This window comes from Cryptomeria japonica, chromosome 5 (genome assembly GCF_030272615.1).
Source record: "Cryptomeria japonica chromosome 5, Sugi_1.0, whole genome shotgun sequence".
NCBI lineage: Eukaryota > Viridiplantae > Streptophyta > Pinopsida > Cupressales > Cupressaceae > Cryptomeria > Cryptomeria japonica.
In genome coordinates this window covers 686268212-686290633 of record NC_081409.1, presented here as the reverse complement: position 1 = coordinate 686290633, position 22422 = coordinate 686268212, and the positions used below count along the sequence as shown (strand labels likewise).

At 39.1% G+C, this 22422-nt stretch overlaps 1 protein-coding gene across 3 annotated transcripts in view; it reads right to left on the bottom strand.

Annotated features, from left to right (window-relative positions):
• Positions 1-461: 461 nt before the first annotated feature.
• LOC131876393 (protein SRG1-like) overlaps positions 462-22422 on the bottom strand; it is a 102353-nt gene continuing 80392 nt past the window's right edge. For all 3 annotated transcript variants that reach the window (XM_059221621.1, XM_059221619.1, XM_059221620.1), the window contains 2 exons: positions 1550-1874; positions 462-950 (listed from right to left, as the gene is read on the bottom strand). In XM_059221621.1, coding sequence (XP_059077604.1) covers positions 687-950; positions 1550-1874 — 589 coding nt within the window. In that variant the 3' untranslated portion in view covers positions 462-686. The remainder of the gene's footprint in view (positions 951-1549; positions 1875-22422) is intronic.

The window sequence follows — 22422 nt, the reverse complement described above, 5'->3', positions numbered from 1 at the left end:
AAAATTATGCAGTTTGTGCAACTACGGCGCTCTAATTTGACCACAAAGTTGAAATGCCGACTTTGAAAAATAATGCATTCATTTAAAAACATCTTCTTTGTTAAATACATTCATTACAACAAGAACCATAAATTCTGCAAGTGCAGCTTGGCCTTAAAACTAAGATTTATGCCTAAAACTTGCAAGCTTTACAAATTTTGCAGGAATCTCATTGCAGGAAGATAGAAATAGTGAAATTAAGCTGATTTTGGAGGAGATAGAAACTATTCATTCAACATCTAGAAGAAAAAAATACTTGCTAAAATTGAAGAGGAAAGTGTACTTGTGTGTGTATGTCTCTTGGGAAAAAGAGTGGAGTCGATATGAAGAAAATTAAATTAATTATTCGGAAGGCACCCAAAGCATTTTACACTATCAAAACTTGAAATTGATATGGTGGCATGAATGTATCTGTCTTTTATGCTGGAAATTTGAGAAAAAAAATTAGCATCTTTTGTGATCCTCAATTATTTAATGTGATGAAAAAATTTCCAGTTCAATGTTGCTGACAATGAAAAGACAGTCCACACCAGAATTCATATATTTTCTAACATTCAGTCCTCGTCAGACATATGTAAAATATCCATATACAAACACATATTAGCAATCACTACTTAGTAAATTTTCCATTTAACGTTGGATCCATATTATTTTCTCCCATTCGCTGTTATACCTGCATATTCATAAAATGATTTTTTTCCTTCAATCTTACGAGACATGTGGTGTCTAATAAAATCTTCATGTATAAATTTCTTGAACAAGCAGGGATGATTTTCGTCAATCAGTTGTGGTGCAGGACAGATCTCCGCATCAAATCCTGGACTGTAAAATGTGGCAATAGATAGTCTGGCATTCTCTTTGCTTGTTACTGCTCTATGCTCAATGCTTCTATATCTTCCATTTGACATCACCTGCATCAATGCTTCACATACTATCAACATTGCAGGGAGTTACAGGTCAACAAGTTCCAATTATTCTGATGAATTTCATTTCCTTGGCTATATTTCTGAATTAGCTTTATAATACTTTTTCGTTGAACTAGGTTTGAGTTACCCATACAACTGGTGAACTTTCAATGCAGCATATGATTCATTTTGCACTTAGATAAAGTCCAGTGGGTTATGTCTGCTTATCTAATACAACATAATGGGTTTATTGTAAAGTTTATGTTAAAAAAAGGAATGCAGACTTTCAAATCTCATTTAGTGTTACATCCATGTAATTTAAATATTTTCAAACCTTTTATTAAAATAAGGTTTTTCTCAACCAACCTTAATTTCTATTATATTGATCAACTGTGTTTATTTTGAAATCAATAGCTAGGTTTGGGATAAATGGAGAGAGGAAAAGAATAACATCACGCAACTCTCATCATAAAAGATTGCTGTGACCTGCATTTCCTCACAAATCAAGCTGATAAATACAAAATATATCTAACACTGGAGCTAAAACCAATAAAGATTAGAACTGTATGCATTAATTTGAAATTAAATTTCGAAGAGAGATTTACCTCTAATAAGAAGCCAATGTTAACTACTAGAGCATAAGGAATTGGTTGAACAGCCACCCATTTATCATCCTTTCGGATGTGCAATCCTTCAACTTCGTCGTCCTGCAACAAGAGTGTGATGCCAGATCCATCTGCATGTGGACTGAGGCCCAGAACATGATCTGGTTTTGGACATGGTGGATAGTAATTCATTCGCATTTTTTGATAGGTGTTTCCAAATGAATGCTCAAAGTAATCAGTTTTTAGATGTAAAGTTTCTGCAATTAAACTCTGCAGCTGTGCAGCAAGACTTTTAATCTCTTTGTTGTATTCATCCACAGTGTGCCTTCAAATTCCACAAGTGAGAGAACATTTCATAACATAGTATTAGTGTCATTTGTATGAACTATGAAATACCAGGGTATCTTCTTATATTTGATTTTGATATAAAGCGTTACAAAAGACTATTAGGTGTCAAATTGCTACGCTTTAGTATTTGATTTTGATGCTTGTGAAGAAAAACGGTAATTTTCCCAGGACTTATTTTAATGTATCTGTTTCCAAAGTTCTGGAATACTATTCAACTCTATGAAGGATCATCTGTTGTGGTTGTTAATTGTAATTGAGTATAAACAAGAAACATTAGGCTGTTTTAGACAATTAATTACAACCATATTGTTATGTATCGAAGTATTAGCAATATAACAGTGACAAATAACAAGTATTACTATAAGTGGAGGCAACCACATGAAAGTGCAATGCAATAATGGAAAAACAAAGTGATGAATTCAACATCTTTACTGATAGGGCTAATACTTGGTGGAATGCACATACAAGTATTGCCAATGACATTTCATGAGAACCTAAATTTGGTGTCTTGTTGATTACATTTTAAGAGATTCTTTATTAAGTTTTTGCAGTCTAGGGGATTAGTACCCAGATGACCTCAGAGGATTGTTCCAGAGATTTACCGTTGCCTAGTTATCCATCTCTAAATTTGTAGTTGATGCAATTAAATTTTAAAAGATAGCGAGGAATATTTAGGCAAAAAAATTAGAAAGAGAGTTATCTGGATGTTATTCATCAAAGAATATTCAAAAACATTGGATGAAATATTATTGGATGGTTTTTATCCACATAGAATCAGAAAAAAATTACTCTGCAAACAATCAACAAGACGGTGAATTTCAAAGTTAAAACCTCAAGGAATTATCAGTATAGTAATACACCCTGCAAATCCATGGTTCGCATGTTACACTGGCAGTCAAGCAATCAAAACCAGCTGTCCTACCTAAAAAATCTTGTCTCATGTCCAACGCATGTCAGTAACAGCTGCAGTCGAATGTCACTTCAGGTCTCTGAGTGTTGAGGATCCTTTAGAGCACAACAGGACACTTGAAATTCCAGATAAAGGAGAGACATAAAGTATGGAATAAGACATGAATATAACAGTGAGAGTATAATGAATTAAGTTGTATTGTAGCAGAGGAAGTGTAAGAGGTAGTAAAGAGTTGAGAGAAGTGTACTTAGCAGTATTTCATTGTTGGCTGCACACTCCACTTGTGCTTTTTGTATTTTGCCCAGCCATTCAAGCAAGGAATGGGGTGATCAGTTGACACTACCAAGCGTTTTCCCAGTTGGGATTTTTTGTTGCATAATGGTGTGTTTTCTTATTTAACTTTCAGCTGTTATTGTTTGTTATCGGGAAAAAGTGTATAGTTTAGTAATGTTAATTATTGATAGTTAGTTAGCCGACGGGTAGGTAGTTGGAGTCGCGACGGTTGTGTCGCACCCCTTCGGCTGTCATATATTGTACCACCTCCGGGTGTTGGGGGACATGTAATATGGACGACAGAATATAATATGAACATCCTTTGACATTAATGGCAAGCTTATTCTGGTACTTCTTTTGTATTTGCATTGTGCATTACTGTTTAGTTTCTGTATTCTTCCTGTTTACCCAGTGAGGTAAACATTTGGCGCCGTTGCCTAGGCGAACTCGAAACGGAAGACACGGATGGCGCACAGACCCAATGGGCCTACCCGTTGCTGAAATAAACCCAGAAGTCGACGATGCCCAAACAGAACTCTACGTAGGAGAAGACACCGCGACGAGAGAATTTTCAATTCTACTCCAAGTAGCCATTCAGACCTACGTTCAACGAGAGGCGGCGGAGGCGGAAGTCCCACCAAGTGCCGTGTGGACAGCGTTGGAAGTGAGTCCGGAGGTAAATCGGTTGATGAACCATCTCCCCCGATTGCTAGCACAAGCATCGTTGGCACAACAAGCTCGCCTGGAGGAGATTGCCCGGGAGGAGCGACGCCAAGAAATTTTGCAACAGTACAAGGAACGGGAAGCAGAACGAGATGGCGCCAGGTCAGGGGCATTTGAACCGTGAGCCATACGGGACGGAATAAAGAACACTTATTGTAATAATTATGTCATATTGTTGGCATAAACTTGTCTTCCACATTATGAATGAATAAAAGTGTTCTACTTTTTATGTCATTAAGTATATAGAAAGTTGTTGGGAATTAATGCCCAATACACTGAATAAAGACAAAAATAAGCAACAATATATAGATGAACGTGCAGTAGCCCAACGTGCCTTGATCCTTGAACAGCAAGCGGAAAGGCGACAGAGGTATAAGCGAAGAGAGGAGGAACGCTCCGAAGGGGACGGTGAGGCCAGCGGCCACCCACGGAGTCGGGAGGAGTTACTTGCGGAAACCCGCCGTAGGATAGAGTGTACCAAAACTCAGTTGAGGGATTTGAGGGACTTGCCACACACACCAGAGGCTAGGAAAACTCCAAGGAGTGGGGAGGAGGCAGGAGAGGGAGAAGACACCGAGGCTGCCAGGAGTGTCGGAGGGACACCGGGGCACGGCGGTCAAGCACCCCTTATAGGATCTGACCCATCCGGAGTAGGACAAGAGCCACCAATAGTAAAAAGACAAGGCATGGCACAAAAACAAAAACTTCCAAAGTTCCATGGGGATGCGAAAGAAGACCCTGTCCGCCACTGTCGCACTTGTGAAACAATTTGGGGAGCGAATGGTGTTACCGATGAGGACGAGTGGGTAACACAGTTTCCCGCAACCCTGAGGGGCGTAGCCATCGACTGGTTTTCGGATACAGATAAGGCTAAAATTAGCACATGGGCAGACTTGAAGAAGGAATTTCAAGCAGAGTTTCGTCTCCTAAGAGACGATAATGAGATCGTAGCCGAAATCTACGGCACGAAACAGAGAAAGGACAAGACTGTTCGAACCTACAGCCGGCGGCTCAAAGAGCTGCTAGGAAAGATGGAGAACCAGCCGGCAGACGGACTGAAAAAACGGTGGTTCGTGGAAGGTCTAAAGAAATCCCTTAGACGAAAAATGAAGATAGTACCTCCCTCTTCATACTCCGACGCCTATAACAGGGCAATGGATTTAGAAAGTGAACAGAAGACGTCCAAGAAGAAGAAAAATAAATCCTCGTCGGAGGATGATTCCTCTTCTGACAAAAGTGATAGCAGTGATGACGACTCTAATCGGAAGGTACGGGCTCTCCAGAAAGATATGGAGCGAATGATGAGAGAGATAAAGGCAACCAAAGGAAGCACAAGCAAGGGCGACGAAGGGGAGTTATGGTGCACGGACTGCCGTACCGACGGACACACCAAGGGGTCTTGTCCGAAAAAAGCATTTTGTGATATTTGCCAGATTGCCGGACACCTTACCAAGGAGTGTCCGTACAATATGAGGACCCGTAACCAACAGGTTCTCTTTACAGAACCATCTGCGTCAGCTGGCACGTCCCAGCCTGCGAGCAACAACGCCTCGTCTGGCGGCTATCGAAACAACAGGCGAGGAAGAGGTAATAATAACAATATGAATAATAGAAGCCGAATCCAATACGACGCTAAAGGGCGGCCGATGATACAATGCTGAGCTTGCAATCAATGGGGGCATTTCGCCAGAGACTGTACAGTGGAGGAAGCACCACAAAAACTTTGCAAGTGGTGCGGTCCGGAGGACCATGATGATGGCAATTGTCCCAAATCTGGCGTGAACCTGTTGAATGTAGAAACGGAGGATGCACTCGCCATAACAAGGTCCAAGACGAAAGCTGCCTCCTTGTTGGAGGAGCCCATCGCAGGACATGTTTCTGAGGGGGTGAGAGGGTCAGAGGTGTTGAGTGCAGCTCCATCGGTGGCGGCTATGGGGAGTTGGCTGACCCGGAGATTCCAGATGACAGTGATGCCACCCATAGGAGCAGCTCTATTCTCACCTCGGCGAGAGCCTCCCACTGAGGTGGTGGATCTGGAGGATTCCTCGGCGGAGACGCAGGCACCAGCAGAGGGACGGGTGACTGGAGAGGGTGTTCCTACCGGCCCAGAGCAGGCGACTGCTACACTTGAGGGGGCGGGGGAGACACCATTGTGCCAGCAGGATGCAGCAGGTGCGGTCCCTGAGGCAGGTGTGGTCCCTGAGGAGACTTTTGAGTTACCACGTGGGCTTCCTGTACCTATATTGGGGCTAGATGGGGAGGATATTGAGGTTTACTTGGCAGATATGGTGACGAGGGGTCGGCGAGTGGTGGCCGCGGCTCAGACACGAGCTCTGCAGCAGGTTGTGGAGGAATTAGACCAGGTCCTCCAGTTTATGCGAGACGGCTGTCCCGCAGCTTTCACTTCATGTTTTGAGGCACGAGGGTGGCCAGTTATCCAGACGGATGCGATGTTGGAGGCTTGGAGTGTGCCTCAGCCCGTCGTGGAGAGTAGGGTGACGACTCTCGTCCGGGAGATTGAGCAGGTTTACAGGGAGGTCTACTATGCCTTACGCCAGACGCAGCATGAGTCTGCGGTTCGCGAGGCTGCTCGAGTTGAGTTAGAGCAGGACATGGCCAGACAACAAGCCTCGTGGGCAGCCGAGAGATCAGAGTTGGTAGCACAGCTTGAGATAGCCCGCGCAAAGAAGGTTGCGGTGGACACCCGTCTTTCGGAGGAGCAGAGTGCGCGGAGTCTCGTCCAGCAGGAGCTAGATGTTGTTCAGGCTCAGTTCGTTCGCATGACAGAGTCCGCCGATACCAAGGAGAAAGAACTACTGGAGGCTGCGCTTATGGTGAAGACGGCCTTAGAGAAGGTGTTGGTGGCCGAGTGGGATGTGGCAGCACGCACCCAACAGGTCTATGAGCTCCGCGCCCGCCTGGCGGCCCAAACACCCACATCTCAGCCTTCGACTTCAGGGACGCTTCCTCAGCCCCCTCCTTGACTTTATCTTGGTTGTATATCTATATTACATTGTCTCCATTTTGTTGTTAGTCGTCGGAGACGACTTCTTTTTTGGGGGGGATGATGTTATCGGGAAAAAGTGTATAGTTTAGTAATGTTAATTATTGATAGTTAGTTAGTCGACGGGTAGGTAGTTGGAGTCGCGACGGTTGTGTCGCACCCCTTCGGCTGTCATATATTGTACCACCTCCGGGTGTTGGGGGACATGTAATATGGACGACAGAATATAATATGAACATCCTTTGACATTAATGGCAAGCTTATTCTGGTACTTCTTTTGTATTTGCATTGTGCATTACTGTTCAGTTTCTGTATTCTTCCTGTTTACCCAGTGAGGTAAACATTGTTTTGTTTTAAAGTGAAAATAGAATCACATATCTAATTCACATTATAGTTAGGATCCAAGGACAATGCAAGTCATACCAGCAGTTAATTTTCACATTTATATCAATTTCACTAAGGAACTTAAAATTTACAAATCATATTTGGTATTAGAGTAGTAAATCTAATGGGAATTGTGTAAGTGGTTGATTTGTTGAATGACAGTGACTAGGTCTGAGGAAGAATTGAATCAACTATTCAGAGATTCCTCCAAGGAGCGGAATCAGGAAGTGAAGAAGCTGGCTAGAGAAGGTGAAATATCACTTAAAGACCTTGGAGAGAGTGTCACTATCTTAGAAGTTAGAGTCAATCTAAAAGTATATACTAGGATCGCAAGAAGAAATAATTAAACAACATAAAAAATATGGCTCCTCTCCATGAGTCCAACCAAAACTTAGCCTTAAGCTGTTACCAATTTGCCAGGTTAGATGCTTTGTTATTAACCTTCTACTCTCCCATACGAAGTTCCACACGACTGATCCCTTATTAGCATTAGCCACTAAGAATATCCTCTTTGGGTCCTCCGAATCCAAATATTTGCATCTCATAACCTTACACCATACTCTTTCGAGATGCCTATACATCTTCCATGCAAGTTTGGCTCCCAAGGCAAGGTTCTGCAAGTCCATCTTTCTCAGACCTGCTTCTCCTTCCTCCTTGACTAAGCATGCAGTGTCCCAGTTTATTAAAGGGATTCTTCTGGTATCCTTTGCTCCCTCCCAAATAAATTTTTTTAGCAGACCATCTAGCTTGCTAATAGCCTTCTTGGAAATCCTAAACCAAGAAATACTGTAAATAGGCACAGCTGAGAGAACAGATTTTATCATTAAAATCCTGCCTGCTTGTGACAACCATCTGTTTTTCCACATGGTGGGTTTTGCCTGGCATTTGTTCAATACCTCTTCCCATACCGCTGCTTGTTTACCTCTTGAACAAAGTGGGACTCCCAAATATTTTAAGGGGAGGGAGCCAATTTGGACCAATATATTTGCTATCCTGACTTGTGCTTGTTTGCTAGTGTTGAAGAAGTATATTTGGGACTTCACCTTATTCATTTTCTGCCCTGACAAATCTGCATATTCCTCTAGAGTGGTTTTAATGATTGTAGCCTCTTGAGGAGAAGCTTCCCCGAATAATATCGTGTCATCTGCAAATTGGGAATGCATGATGGCATCGATGTCCGGATGGATGAATATACCTTTCCATAAACCCAACCAGCACTTTCTCCTCACACTTTTACCTAACACCTCCGCCATCAGTACAAAAAGTGAAGGGGACAAAGGATCTCCTTGTCTCAAACCATGTGTAGCATGAAAAAAGCCACATACTGATCCATTGACCAAAACTGAAAAGCTAACTGCTGAGATGCAAAATTTAATGCATTCTATCCAATGCTCATTGAATCCAAACTTTTTAAGTACTTGCAAAAAAAAGACCAAATTACTCTATTGTAGACTTTACTGACATCAAGTTTGATGGCCATACCTCTTCTCCTGTCCTTACACATTGAGTGGATGACTTTTGCAACCAAAATTATACTATCCGTAATCTCTCTGCCTGGAGTGAAACCATGCTGGCTATCAGAAACAAGCTTGTGGAGAATCTTCTTCAGTCTACTAGCCATTGCTTTCGAGATGATTTTATAGAGTGAATTGCACAAGGCTATAGGCTCCATCATGGATTCGCAACTCTGTTTCTTGGGTATGAGGGCAATCATTGTATGATTTATTTCTTTAACCAATCTTCTTCGCTTCCTAAATTCCTCCAGCACCTTCCATATATCTTCCCCCATGAATTCAAAACAATTTTGGAAAATCTCTGTTGTTAATCCGTCTGGGCCCGACGCTTTATTAGGGTGCAACGAGAAAGTAGCTTCTTTCACTTCCTGGAGGGAGAATGGCTCCATTAGCATGTCGTTATCTTCTTCTGAGATCATTTCTTCAATAACCTCTGAGATCAATGTTCCTCTCGATATATCATTCACGCAGTCAATACCCAACACCTTGACAAAATGATCGATAGCAACCTATTCAATGTCTGAATTGCTCAAACTCCAATCACCTTCCTCATTCTCGATGGCCGATATTCTGTTAAGGGATCTCTTCGCTTTGACGGATGAGTGAAAAACTTTAGTGTTAGAATCTCCTTCCGCAATCCAGAGCTCTCTGCACTTATCTCTCCAGTAAAGTTCTTCTCTCCTGAGGATTTCAGAAAGTTGTTCTCTGAGATCCTTTTCCTTTTCGAATTCAATATTTGACATGCCCATAGACATCACTTTCTCATTGAGATCTTCCAATTCGCCTTCAATTCTCAGTTTTTCTGAGAAAATGTTTTTAGAAGTTTCCTTATTCCAAATTTTGATTTTCCTTTTTAAGAATTTATTCTTTTCACAAAACAATAGCTAGGAGATCCCGAGAAAGTATCACTTCCTTCCCACCATTTTCTAAGCAAATTAATAAAATCTTTGTCTCGCCACCACATACTGAGGAATTTGAAGTAGTTACTTTGTTTTGATTTCTCACTGTCTATAGTTAATTGAATCGGAAAATGGTCTGAGCCAGATTGTGGGATAATATTTACTACCAACGAGTTGTGTCCTTCCATCCATGCTTCACCTACAAAGACCTTGTCCAACCTTTCTGAGATCTTGGAGAAGTTAAGTCTCCTATTCGTCCATGTATATAGACCGTTATTGGGGATCACATCTATCAGGTTGTTTGAAGTAACAAATTCTTTGAAATCTTCCATGACTTTGTTACTTTTCCTAAGACCAATTGACTTGTCATCTAAGTCTAATAATGCATTTAAGTCACCTGTAACTATCACCTTGTTACTATCAAGTTTGCTGATCCGCTTTGAAATTTCCTTCCATATCCTCACCTTCTCTTCTGTTTTGGTGGGGCTGTAGACATTGATAATTGGGAATTCATGTTGACCACCTATTTTCTTAACCAAACAAGCCATCCAATTCTCATTCGATCCCATTGGGGTGATTTGCACAACCCCGGGATTCCATTAAACACCTAAACCACCAGCCGTCCCTCTAGCTACCTAAAAGAAGCCTTCCCATTTGGAGCAAAAATGCAAAAAACTGGACACCTTTTCACCATTAAGCTTGCTTTCTTGAACTATAATTACATCAGGAGCAGATTTAATCAAAGCCCTCTTAACCAAGCATCTCTTGTCAGGGGCAGCCAGACCCCTTACATTCCAGGAGATGATCTTCATCTCTCTCCAAGGGAGGGTCCTCCTCTCTTGGATTTTTTCATGAATTCAAGAACGCTTACAATACCTTTTTCATTGGCACTTTCTTCTCTCACCTGTTTATTGCTTCTTCGTCCCCTGCTACCCTTGGCCCTGCCCAAAAGAACATTGGCCAATTAGCTAATGTTTTTGGGATCTACATTGTCCAATCCATCTCCCCTGTCATAGTCTCCCTCAAATGCCATCTCAAATTCGCTATCTGAGTCTGAAATTTCTTTGCCACTATCCAAATTCTTACTTGGGGACCCCGACTTTTCATTCAAATTCGGGGGAGAACTCGTTGCTTGACCGGATGGTCTACCTATTGCATTCGAATTAGGCATCCAGTTAATAGTCTCCTTATCTGTTTCTACACCGCCTTGAGGAAGACACAAGATATTTTCTTCCGGAGTTTTCGCTTTCTCAACCCAAGTCTTTTTGAATCTGTTAGGATATTTGCGCCTAGCCGGTCTCACAAACAGTTTGCACTCTAATATAGAGTGAAATTTACTCCCGCATTTGATACAAGGCTCTATTTCCTTCTCGATTTCAATATGTTGTAACCATGTGCCCTCTGAAGTCGACAATATGACCGGAGATGGGACCTTTTTGACTGCTGCAATCTTCAATCGTGCATATGTATATAAGTCGTTTTCGATGATGCTTTCGTCAATTTCAATCCAAGTGCCCAAAGATCTCCCTATTTTCTCTAAACTGCTATCTCCCCAGTATTCTATAGGGAGATTATATAGTCTGGTCCACAAAGGCCTATCATACACCGCCAATGGAAGAGGATTGAAATTGGGAAACCAAGGTTGAATATAAACGGGGTGGACATCAGAAAACCATTTCTCTTGTTGCATAATTCTATCTTTCTTACCACAATGAAGAAGCCTCTGGGAATAAATTTAGCCACCAGTTTCGAGCCCCATTTATTCTCAATCCATGATTTTAAACTCTTTCTATCCAATTTTGGACCCACCACTTTGCATATGATTGTAAATCTTTCCCATAGCACTTTATCTTCCTTCGTATCACTATTCAAATCAATCTCAATGTTGGCTTCACATTCCTGTAATTCAGACCCTTCCTTGCATTTCCCTTCCATTCAACCGACTGCCATTGTTATGTAACCGATTTTGCAGAGACTTACTTCCTTCTGCCATCTCCCTACATCATTCAAGATATTATTTGGGTTTTTCTTTCATTTGTCATATTTTTTTGTTTTTAATTGCATTTTTCAAAAATTGTCTAATCAACCGAATCATGTGCCTTCAGAGGATAGAACTTATCTTGATAACTTTCCCTGACTTGCTTTTACTTGAAATATATGTCTTAATGTTATAAATTGTTGCTGCTCAACTGAACCTACAGATTAGAATAATAGATTATTGACAACTTATGCTATAGTTCTCCCTTTCAACTTATTCTTCAAATGCTATGAAATGACTATTAGTCTACCACACAATTCTCTTCAAAATGAAGTTCTTTATATCATCTTTGAAACTGCTATAGATCTGGTCACCAATCTGCCACAAGGTGATCACAGACTCCTCACATAAATCTGTTATAATACTTCCTCTCAACTTGATCTTCAAATCTGCTTATGAAATTATCTCTAACTCGTATAAATTGTTATAAAACTCTTTTATCCTTCTCATCAAACCTGCAATCTTATCTTCTCATATTCTTTTTATCAAATCTGCATTGAGGAACCCCTCTTCATTCATGCAAGTAATTTGACTCTTCCTTATGTACCTTCAAACTATGCCTTTTGATAACTTCTATATTATATTAATATCTTACACATATTTCATTATATTTGCTTCATTTATTCATATTTAGTGTCCTTGAATAATCTTCCTTCTTATATTTCTCCACCCCCAACACATACTACTCTCCACCATTCCCAATCTCTACATATATGTCTTTATATCAAAGGGTCACATCCTCTTGAATAGCTTCTTTTCATTTAATGGCATCCCCTCTTTCAATCACACCTCTTGAAAGCATTATTAATATAGACAAATACAATTTCCAAAACAAATCATATCCCTTAAGAATATTAATTACTTTTTTCACAATCAAATTGCACCCTTTGTTTTTGCTGTCTATTAATGTAATGTCCCCTTTCTAGGCGATACGAGATGAGCAGAGGATTGGCCTATCACTCGAGTTCCCGTAGGTCAACCAGATGGTTAGGGGACTCATTCTGAGGGGCATAGAGATTTGCAGGGGCTCTGTGAGCCATTTTGAGCATTTACACGTCAGTTCCTACTTTTTTAGGGAAATCTCCTATTTTTTAGGGAGATCTGCCAGTTGACTGGATGACCACCCAGGGGACCACGAAGTAGAGCATGAGCCTTTTTAGCAGTTTTTGGAGTTTGTAGTGAGGTTCTTATTTTTTAGGGCAAGTTCCCATTTTTTAGGAGGAATTGTCAGTTAGCCTACAAAACTCAAGTAGCATCGGTGACCACAATGTTTTAGACGAAATTCAGATCTAATTCCTGGATTGCATTTTATGAATAAATAAGGAAATATTTAAATATTTCCTAAGTAATGGATTTAAATAAATTATATTAAAGTGATATTATAATCACTTTATAATAAAATAACTTATAATAAGTTGGCCCTCTTTTTCCTAGGCGTTTGAGGCATAAAATGTTGTTATAAAAAGGAGAAAACATTATAATAGTAAAATATGATGCCTAAGGGGTCAATTTTTAAAGAAAGGCATAGATTTTATTAAATATAATAAGTTGAAAATATGGAAACCCTAAAAGTGACAACCTAGGGATTGGACGCTTTTAAAAAGGCATTTGGAGGTCATTTTCATCATTTTTTATCTCTCATTTGAAGAATAGCAGCTCTATGATCAGATTTGCAGCAAACGGGTGTTGGAGAACGAAAATTCTTCGATTCCAGGCAAGCTTGGACAAAACCGCAGGCCATATATCAGGGAAATTCACTCAGAATTTCCATTTGGGCTTCAAAATTCAATCTTAATAAGCATTCTCAGACCTGCAACAGCAAGGAGATCAGACATTAGAGGCAATGAAGGGCAACAAATAACATTTTTCAGCTCCAGGAGGTCAACCTATGCTGGTCATACCTTCTTGGTGACATCAACAAGGTTAAAATAAATAAATCAGCAACAATAAGGGTTTGAATATTGTAGGAAATTCATTGTTAGTGGTAGGAATCAGCAAATAAGTGTTTTTACCAGACTTTCTCAGGCAGATTTGAACAGTATGAGCAATTATTTGAGGATTAGAGGGCAAATTTAGTGATTTCTCCTGGGAGCCTATTAGAACTTGTAGCAAATTTAATTACTTCTTCAATAAAAGTTTTTAATAATTATAGTGGATGCTAATAGACCTTATTGGAGGAGCTGTAGCAACCTGGACGCCCCTATAATGCCATTTTTGTGAGATCTCTCAATTAAAAAGCACTATCCAGGCTAGGCGATTAGACTCCTGGTATGAAAATTGTCTTTTTTGGAGAAATAAGCTCTATAATTGAAATTATAGTTTTTTGTTGTAAATTTCAGAATTTTGAAAATTATTTTCAGTCCATTTATTTCCTTGTATCTTGCATTCATTATTCATTCAAGTCAAAAAACACAAAAAAATCATAAAACATCAAAACAAAACAAAAATCAGCAAAAACCTCTTCGCTGGTCAAAGACAAATATTGGAAACAAATCAACAGTCTGACTCAAATTCACAATTCGGTATATTACAATTAATGTGCATGACAAATCGCACATTTCCCAATTCATAATGAATCACTACTTTTGACAAATGCTAATCATTGTTTCTTTTATGTTGTGTATACTATAATAATTTGTTTATTCTAAGCAACACATTGTTGTATCCTCTTGAGCGCTGACTTCTTAAGAAACGTGATAACAAAAGAGCCCCTTATAATTGCTTTATCAATATTATTACATTGCTACCATAGAAAAGACATCATTGCCTTTAGTTTGTTTTTATTTCTTTCATATGGGTTGACATCTCTTTTGTCTCTTTTTGTTTTTTTGTCTTTTTCTAATTTTTGTCTTATCTGTTTTCTTGTCTTATTAACATTTGTACTATGTGAATTTTTTTTTACTATTTTTTTGTGTTTTGTTCCTCCTTTGTCTTATCAAATCAAATCTGTCGCTGTTTGCTTATACTTTTCCAGTTCTTTTCTTTTTATTTGTGTTCAAGTTTTTCATACCAAATGCAAGAATAATGATGCTCCCGTACCCATGTATATAAATCATACTTACAAGACTCACCGAGTCTGGCCCAGACTCAGCAAGTCTAGAGGTGGGTCACCTCTGCCGAGTCTAGAGGACCCTAGACTCAAACTCAGCCGAGTATGGTTGGGTCTACTCAAACTCGCTGAGTCTATCAGACTTGGAAGACTTGCCGAGTCCTGAGCCCAAAACTCTGCCACGCCCAACCACATAAAAAATGCAAAAAGAGTAAAAAAGTCTTTGTTTTAAGTGGAATAAAAGGTGAATATGTTTTCTCTCCTACCCTAAAAAATCATTTTTCTTGTTTTGCAAACACAAGGAGGAGAGAAAAACAGGCATTTGAGCAAACAAAAAGAGGCACTAAAGAGTAGACCAGCAGATTTATTGATGAGGAGATTGCAATTGTTGATTGTTTGTGCAAGTTAGTCGCCTCCATCACAGACATGTCTTGGGCACTAACACATCTATCACTTTAGAGGAGGTTGATACACAGGGAGAGTGGAACATTGAGGTTGATGATCCTGTCTTCAGCAATGAATACTTGGAATGGGTTGATCAGGTGGATTGAGAGGCAGTAGTGATGGTAGAGGAGGAGGCTAGAGCACGAGGAGACCCATTGGAGGACCCTGAGTCCAAGGATGATGTGGATGAGGATGTTGATGTCACTGAGGCTGAGGCTAAGCCTAAGACACGGGCAGATATCATGGCTATAGAACGTTCCAAGACCTATCTTAGGTGCACACATAGCACAGTTGCGAGGTTGAGTGATCACTGATATTGGCTCCTCTAAGCCTTAGACTTCTAGGCTCTAGCTTTTATGTTGATATATGTTTGGAACTTTTGATGCCATGGATTTCATATTCCATGGATTTTGTAGGCATTTGACACTTTATATTTCTAATGTGTTATTTAGTTTAGCTTATTTCTTTCAACTCAAGCCTAAAATTCACGTTTTTACTTATGTGATCAACATAAACTTGTGCATGTGTTCAAAGTAGCTTCTATTTGATGAGATTATTGTGTCTTTAAGGTTTACTTATTAAAGGATGCATGAAATAGGTTTTAAATCCTTAAAAATCTTTGAATTTCTTGGGTTTTTCAATTTGCCAAGTTTTGACCTAGTTTTTGTTGAGTCTAAGTCTTGTAACTATGATATAAAGTATGCATTTTACAATATACTTCAGCTATTTTCTCTGTTGGTAAAATTGTTGTCATAATCATAAAAGTCATAATTTTTCTTTCAATGAAGTCTATAATATAAAGATATTCAAAGTATAATATTTGATCAATGGCCCATGATGTAGTTGGGCATTCTATAAAAGAAACTTGGCCATGATGAAACTCGTCATTGTGATTTATATGTCTTCTTATTTCTTTGCATTCTGGAATACACATCGCTGCATACAAAGTGTAGTACATGTCTTCCATCTAATTGAATGATCTTATTAAGATCTTCAATGTGCAAATAGTCACAACTGTAGGTAGACTTGAAAGGCTTTCATCACATCAATATACAAGTCCTGAATAATGCTTTCATGTCTCTTTAGCTTTAGTCTTTGTTTCATCACATCTTAAACAGCCATTTGACATCAATGATAAGCCATAATGACAAACAATTCCAACAATCCTTAATACAAGAAGCTTTGTCAATATTAATAATCCTTGACGAAGTCTTGCTTGGGGACATCACATAGAACCTGTTAAGATTGAACAACATATACAAATGAAATATAGACAAAAAAGCAAAAGAAAATACAGAAGTTGCAGATCTGCTATAGAGGGTACCACCATTGCTCCTATAACAATTTTTAACTGCTGAATGATGTTTTATAAAACAGTGTTGGGATCAATCTGTTAATTTTGTAACGTCGGTCGTACTATTTCATGCTTCCAATATATATATATATATTAATTTGATTACATATACTAATATGTTAACGTTAACTAATGATAAATAAAACCAAAGTTAACTTATCGCGTTTGACCAACGGTTACACTGTTCATGGTATTGGGTGGTAAAGCAATTCTCAAACAAGTCGCACTCCTTCCGATCGGGTAAGTAAACGGTGACTAGTTTATATACTGTGGAGAGAGGTACATAGGGAAGAGATGTGTCTTCCCACGTGGGAAGACACATCTCTTCACTACGTAACCCCTCATTCACTTATATAGCATGATTACATTGAGGAGGATGCACATACCGAAATTGATAAGTGTGGTGCATCTTTAAAACACGCTATAGCAGATAAAATACAACTTTCAGATCATATCTCCATCTCTTCTATTTTGATCAAAACTTTTTGAAAGAAATTAACATGGTATCAGAGCAAAGTTAAGGAAGATCATATTAAAATTTTGTAACGATCTCATAAACTTTCACCAGGCTCTTACTAAGATCACATTCCCATAATCCTAATGGCAACCGAAGTTAGGTTTGAAGATAGATTAGATGGAGCATCAAATTTTGTATCTTGGAAATTCAAGATCATGCTTGTTTTGAAAGAAAATAAAATTGACTCCTATGTCAAAAGTGAAATTCTTGAACCCTTTGATGATACAGAGAAAATTCAGTGGAGCAAGGATAGTGAGAAGGACCTTAAGATAATTGTGGATTCAATAAGAGACCACATTGTACCAGTCATTTCTAAATATGAGATGGCCTTTCAGATGTTCAAAGCACTAGCTGACATTTATGAAATTAACAACACTAGCAAGGCTCTCACCCTAAAGAATCAACTACACCATATAAAGATGAATAAAGGAGAAACAGTTACATCCTATTTCTTGAAGATCACTGAGCTTAGGGATCAACTATCCACTATTGGACATCTAGTAGACAACAAAGAACTTGCTATGATGACCCTAAATGGACTTCCTACCTCATGGGAATTGTTCATTTAAGGAATCAGTGCTCGTTCTAAATTTCCTAAGTTTGATAGATTGAAAACCGATTGCATTCAAGAGGAATCTCGGCTTGTCACGAGAAGAATAAAACAAAACAATGGAAATGAAGACATTCAAGTTCTAAACTCTAATTCCCACAAGAAAAGAAAGAAGAAGAACTTTAAGAGAAAGAGGGACAACAACTCAAATGGGAAGAGGTCTTCAAAGAAGAAGAGAGACATTTTTGAAGTACAATGTTTCAGATGTGACCAATACGGGCACTATGCAATGAAGTGTCCAGACAGGATCAAACAACAAGCTTCAATGGCAGAAATTAAGAAAGGAAGTAATTCTGAGAAGCTAGTCTTCTACTCAACCCTCTCTAGTCAAGTCACCTCCAGTTTCAACAAATGGGTGATCGACAACGGAGCATCTCGACACATCACTGGATTTCGTGAGCACCTAGATACACTTGTGGAATGTTCAAATGAAGAAGTGACAATTGGTGATGACTCAAATTATCCAGTTATGGGAATAGGAACCTGCAATATCAACCTAAAGTCGGGCATATCCCTACAGCTGACTGGAGTTCTATTTGTACCTGGTATAAAGAGAAACCTTGTCTCAGTTTCTGCACTTGAAGATAAGGGTTACAGATTAACCTTTATGGAAGGAAAGGTACTTGCTTGGCCAAAGAACTCCACCATCAAGAAAGCCCACACCATTGGAGTAAGACAAGGGAGCCTCTACAGACTTTGCACCAATCCACCTCTAGCCTTGATTCATGACTCATGAGACTCTAGATTCAAATGAACTTTGGCATAGAAGATTAGGGCACCTTTATTTCCATGCCCTACCTAAGATAGAGAAGATGGTGATCGGCTTACCCAAGCTAAGTCAAAAATCTAAAGGAGCCTAAAAAGGTTGTGCCTTGGGAAAGAATACTAAAGGTTCTTTTAATTCTAGCAACAGTAAATCCAAAAATGTATTAAAATTAGTTCATTCTAATTTATGTGGACCCATGTCTGTACCCTCATTAGGGTGATTTTGATATTATGTAATATTTGTAGATGATTATTCTAGGAAGACTTGGATATATTTTCTGAGGTACAAAGAGTCTGAAGAAATCCTTTCTAAATTTAAGGAATTCAAAGCTCTTGCAGAAAATATGGCAGTGTTGACGTGTATTTTGTACACCATCATACACAGAATAAAATACCTAAAGGCATCTTATCCTCTCTTGAGAAAATAGTCTCTAACTGCTGAAGATTCGCGTAAAGGATCAGTTAGGTAGACTCCAAGGTTCTTTTAGTGGGGTCTCCACGTGTGGACAAGCTCCAGTGGTATGATGTGATTTGCTGGAATCACAAGGGGACTTACATTGAACTTCCGATCTGCTTTGCTGGACACAGGCTCTTACTAACTTAGATTAAAAAAAATGGAAAAAGGATAAGGGCGAAGAGAGGATCTAATCCTAATACTAAGAATGTAGGAGCAATGATTTGATTTTTGACAAAACTCTAACTAGATCTTGTTTTGACATCAATGGAACATCTACACAAGACTAGTGCGATCTTCTAAGGGAGCTTTATGATGTTCAAATCATCACCGCAGGCATAGATACCATCCAAGTTGATGCATGTCAATGAAGAGGCGACAAATTGAAATTGAGCTTAAGCTGAATGATTCCAGTTGACTACGCAAGGCAAGTCTGCAATCAACAAACTGCTAGTAGTATGGATGTACGAATTCCACCATCAATCAATCACATTTCCTCCATTCATCTAATTATCTACCATCTAAGATTGAAGACTCAACAAGAAACCATGCAAATTGCAAGAAAACGACATATTTCACCATTACTTCAATGAAAATGGAGTTTGTTTACAATCAATGGCAACAATTTCTTGCCTTGTCCTCCTATTCTACTCTAATTGCTATTCTATCAACTATATTCTAACTCTTCCAACTATTTACAACTCTCTCTAATCATCTAAAAATTTTTTTTACAAAATGAAATGCCTGGGCTTATATAGTGCCCACAATACAATTTGATGGCTTAGATCAATTCAAGATCAATGGCCAAGATTTTACAATGAAAACCCTAATTAGGGTTTGTTACAACCATTACATAACATTTAATGCTTGACCAATGATAAAATTGTATTGCTTGGACACATGTCCCTTTTAGAAAAATCGACCAATGGAGTTTGTGCCACCTTCCATGAGTTAAGTACATTGAATCTGGACATGCTGAGATGGACTTCACTGATTGGAGAAATGATGACTAGGACGCCACCTCATCTGACACTTGAAGCTTGCTAGATATTCAATTTGATGTCGTTGAGAGGCTATCTTTAATTAACTCTTGTTCTAACTCCTTTTGTCCTTGATGTGCAGGATGATGTACCTCGCCTTGGAACGCTGGATTGGAAGAGGTCGCCCTTGTCTTGGCTTGATCGTCCTGGCGAAGACCGTCCTGGCGAAGACCGTCCTGGATCCGGCTTGATTTTCCTTGAAGAGACCTCCATTTGATGCCTACACAACATTTCAAAATTAGTACCATGATTTTGCAATACATAACATAAATTAGAGAGCAAATTTTAGGAAACTTAATGATAAGTCCTTTATTAATCATTTCCTAAAAACAACTGAGCTAAGGCAAAACAAAATTCCAAAATTCAAAATTAAGGAAATGACGATGAACAATTCAAAATCAAGACAATAACACCAATATCGCCATACCTCAGGAGAGAGCTAACTCTAGAATGCAAAATGAGGAAATTGCCTAAGCAAAAATCAAAATTCGAAAGTCTTGATGTGATCTTCAAAAGAACGTTCCTCTTATCAACTTCGCCACCCTTCAAGTCTTGGACGTGATCTCCTCTTCAAGTTAGCAATTTCGCCATCTTTGATATGTTCTTGACGTGATCTCCAATGCCTTGGACAAGTTCGCACTTCCTTGGATAGTACTAACGCCTTCCTTTGGATATAAATTCGCACCTCCTTGAACACAACTTCGCACTTCTCCCTTTGTCTTCCTTAAATCGCACTTGAGATGATAAAAATGATAATGTGAAAATAAAAATCTTTCACCTCCCTTATATAAGCGCCTCTCATCATTCACCCTAAGGCCGACTTTTGTGAAATAAAGCAATTTTAAACGATTTTTAATTAAATAATAAAGGCCGACCTTGACAAAATAAACCCAAGCGCTCCTTTTGATTTTTATTAAATTAATAATTAATTATTAAATGCCTTTATTTTTAATTAATAAATTTCGATTTTTACAAAGGCAAAAAATAATTAATAAATACATACCATGCGCTATTTAAATGCTTTTAATTAAATATCGATTTTTTTTTCTAGCATTTAAATAAATTTTAAAAATGTGTTTTAAGCGCCAAAATGAAAAAGTGAGAAGATACGTACCTCATCGCCCTGGTCCCTTGGAGAGGGACAGGAGCGATTTTGCTCTTATGGGCCTCATTTCACTTCATCACCTTCGAAAATTATATTCAACGGATTCGCAATGCCTCCTTTCATTCATTCATGCCTTGAGATCGGTTGAAATTTGGTGAGAAAATCATCTACAACAAAAATCGCTCTGGTCCCTTCCTGAGGGACAGGAGCGAACTTAAGCATTTTGGTCCTTTGTTGACGTTTGATAATCTTCAATTTGTCTTCAACGGGTTCGATTGACCTCCTTTCTTGCCTTCGAACATAAAATTTGCTTGATCTTTGCCCAGATCGTACCTTATGAAGAACTTCGCTCTGGTCCTTCAGTGAGGGACAGGAGCGAATTTGACCCTCTAGGCAAAACTTCATCATTTCATTGTTTTTTGATCAAGTCTGGATGTTCTATCATGCCCATTTCGTCCTTCACCATGCCTTTGATGTCTCGATTCGTCCAAACAAGGTCAGGAATGGCTCAACTAAGCATTTTCGCTCTGGTCCCTTGGTGAGGGACACGAGCGATTCGCCTTGGTCCCTTGGAGAGGGACACGAGCGCATTTCGCTCTGGACCCTTGGAGAAGGACACGAGCGAAATTTGACTTTTCGCACTCTCAATCAGGACAATTTTAATGGAATATAACATTTAAGTATAAGTGACATTTCCTTCTATGTTTCTTCTTTCTTATACTTTAAGTTATATTCCATATATACTTTCAGGATGTTTGAGAGTGGTTTCAGACCTCCAGGAGTTATATTGCAAAATCTAGTTTTTGGAGGTTTTTCAGTTTCCAGACTTAGTCAAATTTCAGGATCAGGACATTCCAGACTTAGCCAAATTTCAGGATTAGGACCTCACTCAAGCCGGACTTGCTTATCCATGTGATCTCCCCGACAGCACTTCAAGTTATATTCATTTGATAAAATGTACCTCTTTGGACCTTTTCACATCGTCAAGACGTTAAAATCTTGCAAGGACAAAGCAAAATTGGATTTGTAGCTCCGGTCCTTCACTGAGGGACAGGAGCGATTTAGGCAATTAGCACTGTTATGGACGTCCCAAAAATCTTCAATTTATATTCAACGCATTAATCTCATGTTTTTCCTTGTTTTTGAACGTAAACTTGCCTTGACCTTTGTCTGGATTTTGCATAATGAAGGAAATCGCTCTGGTCCCTGGGAGGGGGACGAGAGCTACAAGGTACCTCGCCCTGGTCCCTTGGAGAGGGACAGGAGCGATTTGGTCAATATAGGTCATTCTCCTTCGTTTTTGCATATCAAATTATATTCATTTGGCAAAGTATCTTCCTTCGGACGTCCTCAAATCATTAAACTTTCAAAATCTTGCAAGGACAAGACGAAATTTGAATTGTAGCTCCGGTCCTTCACTGAGGGACAGGAGCGATTTTCCC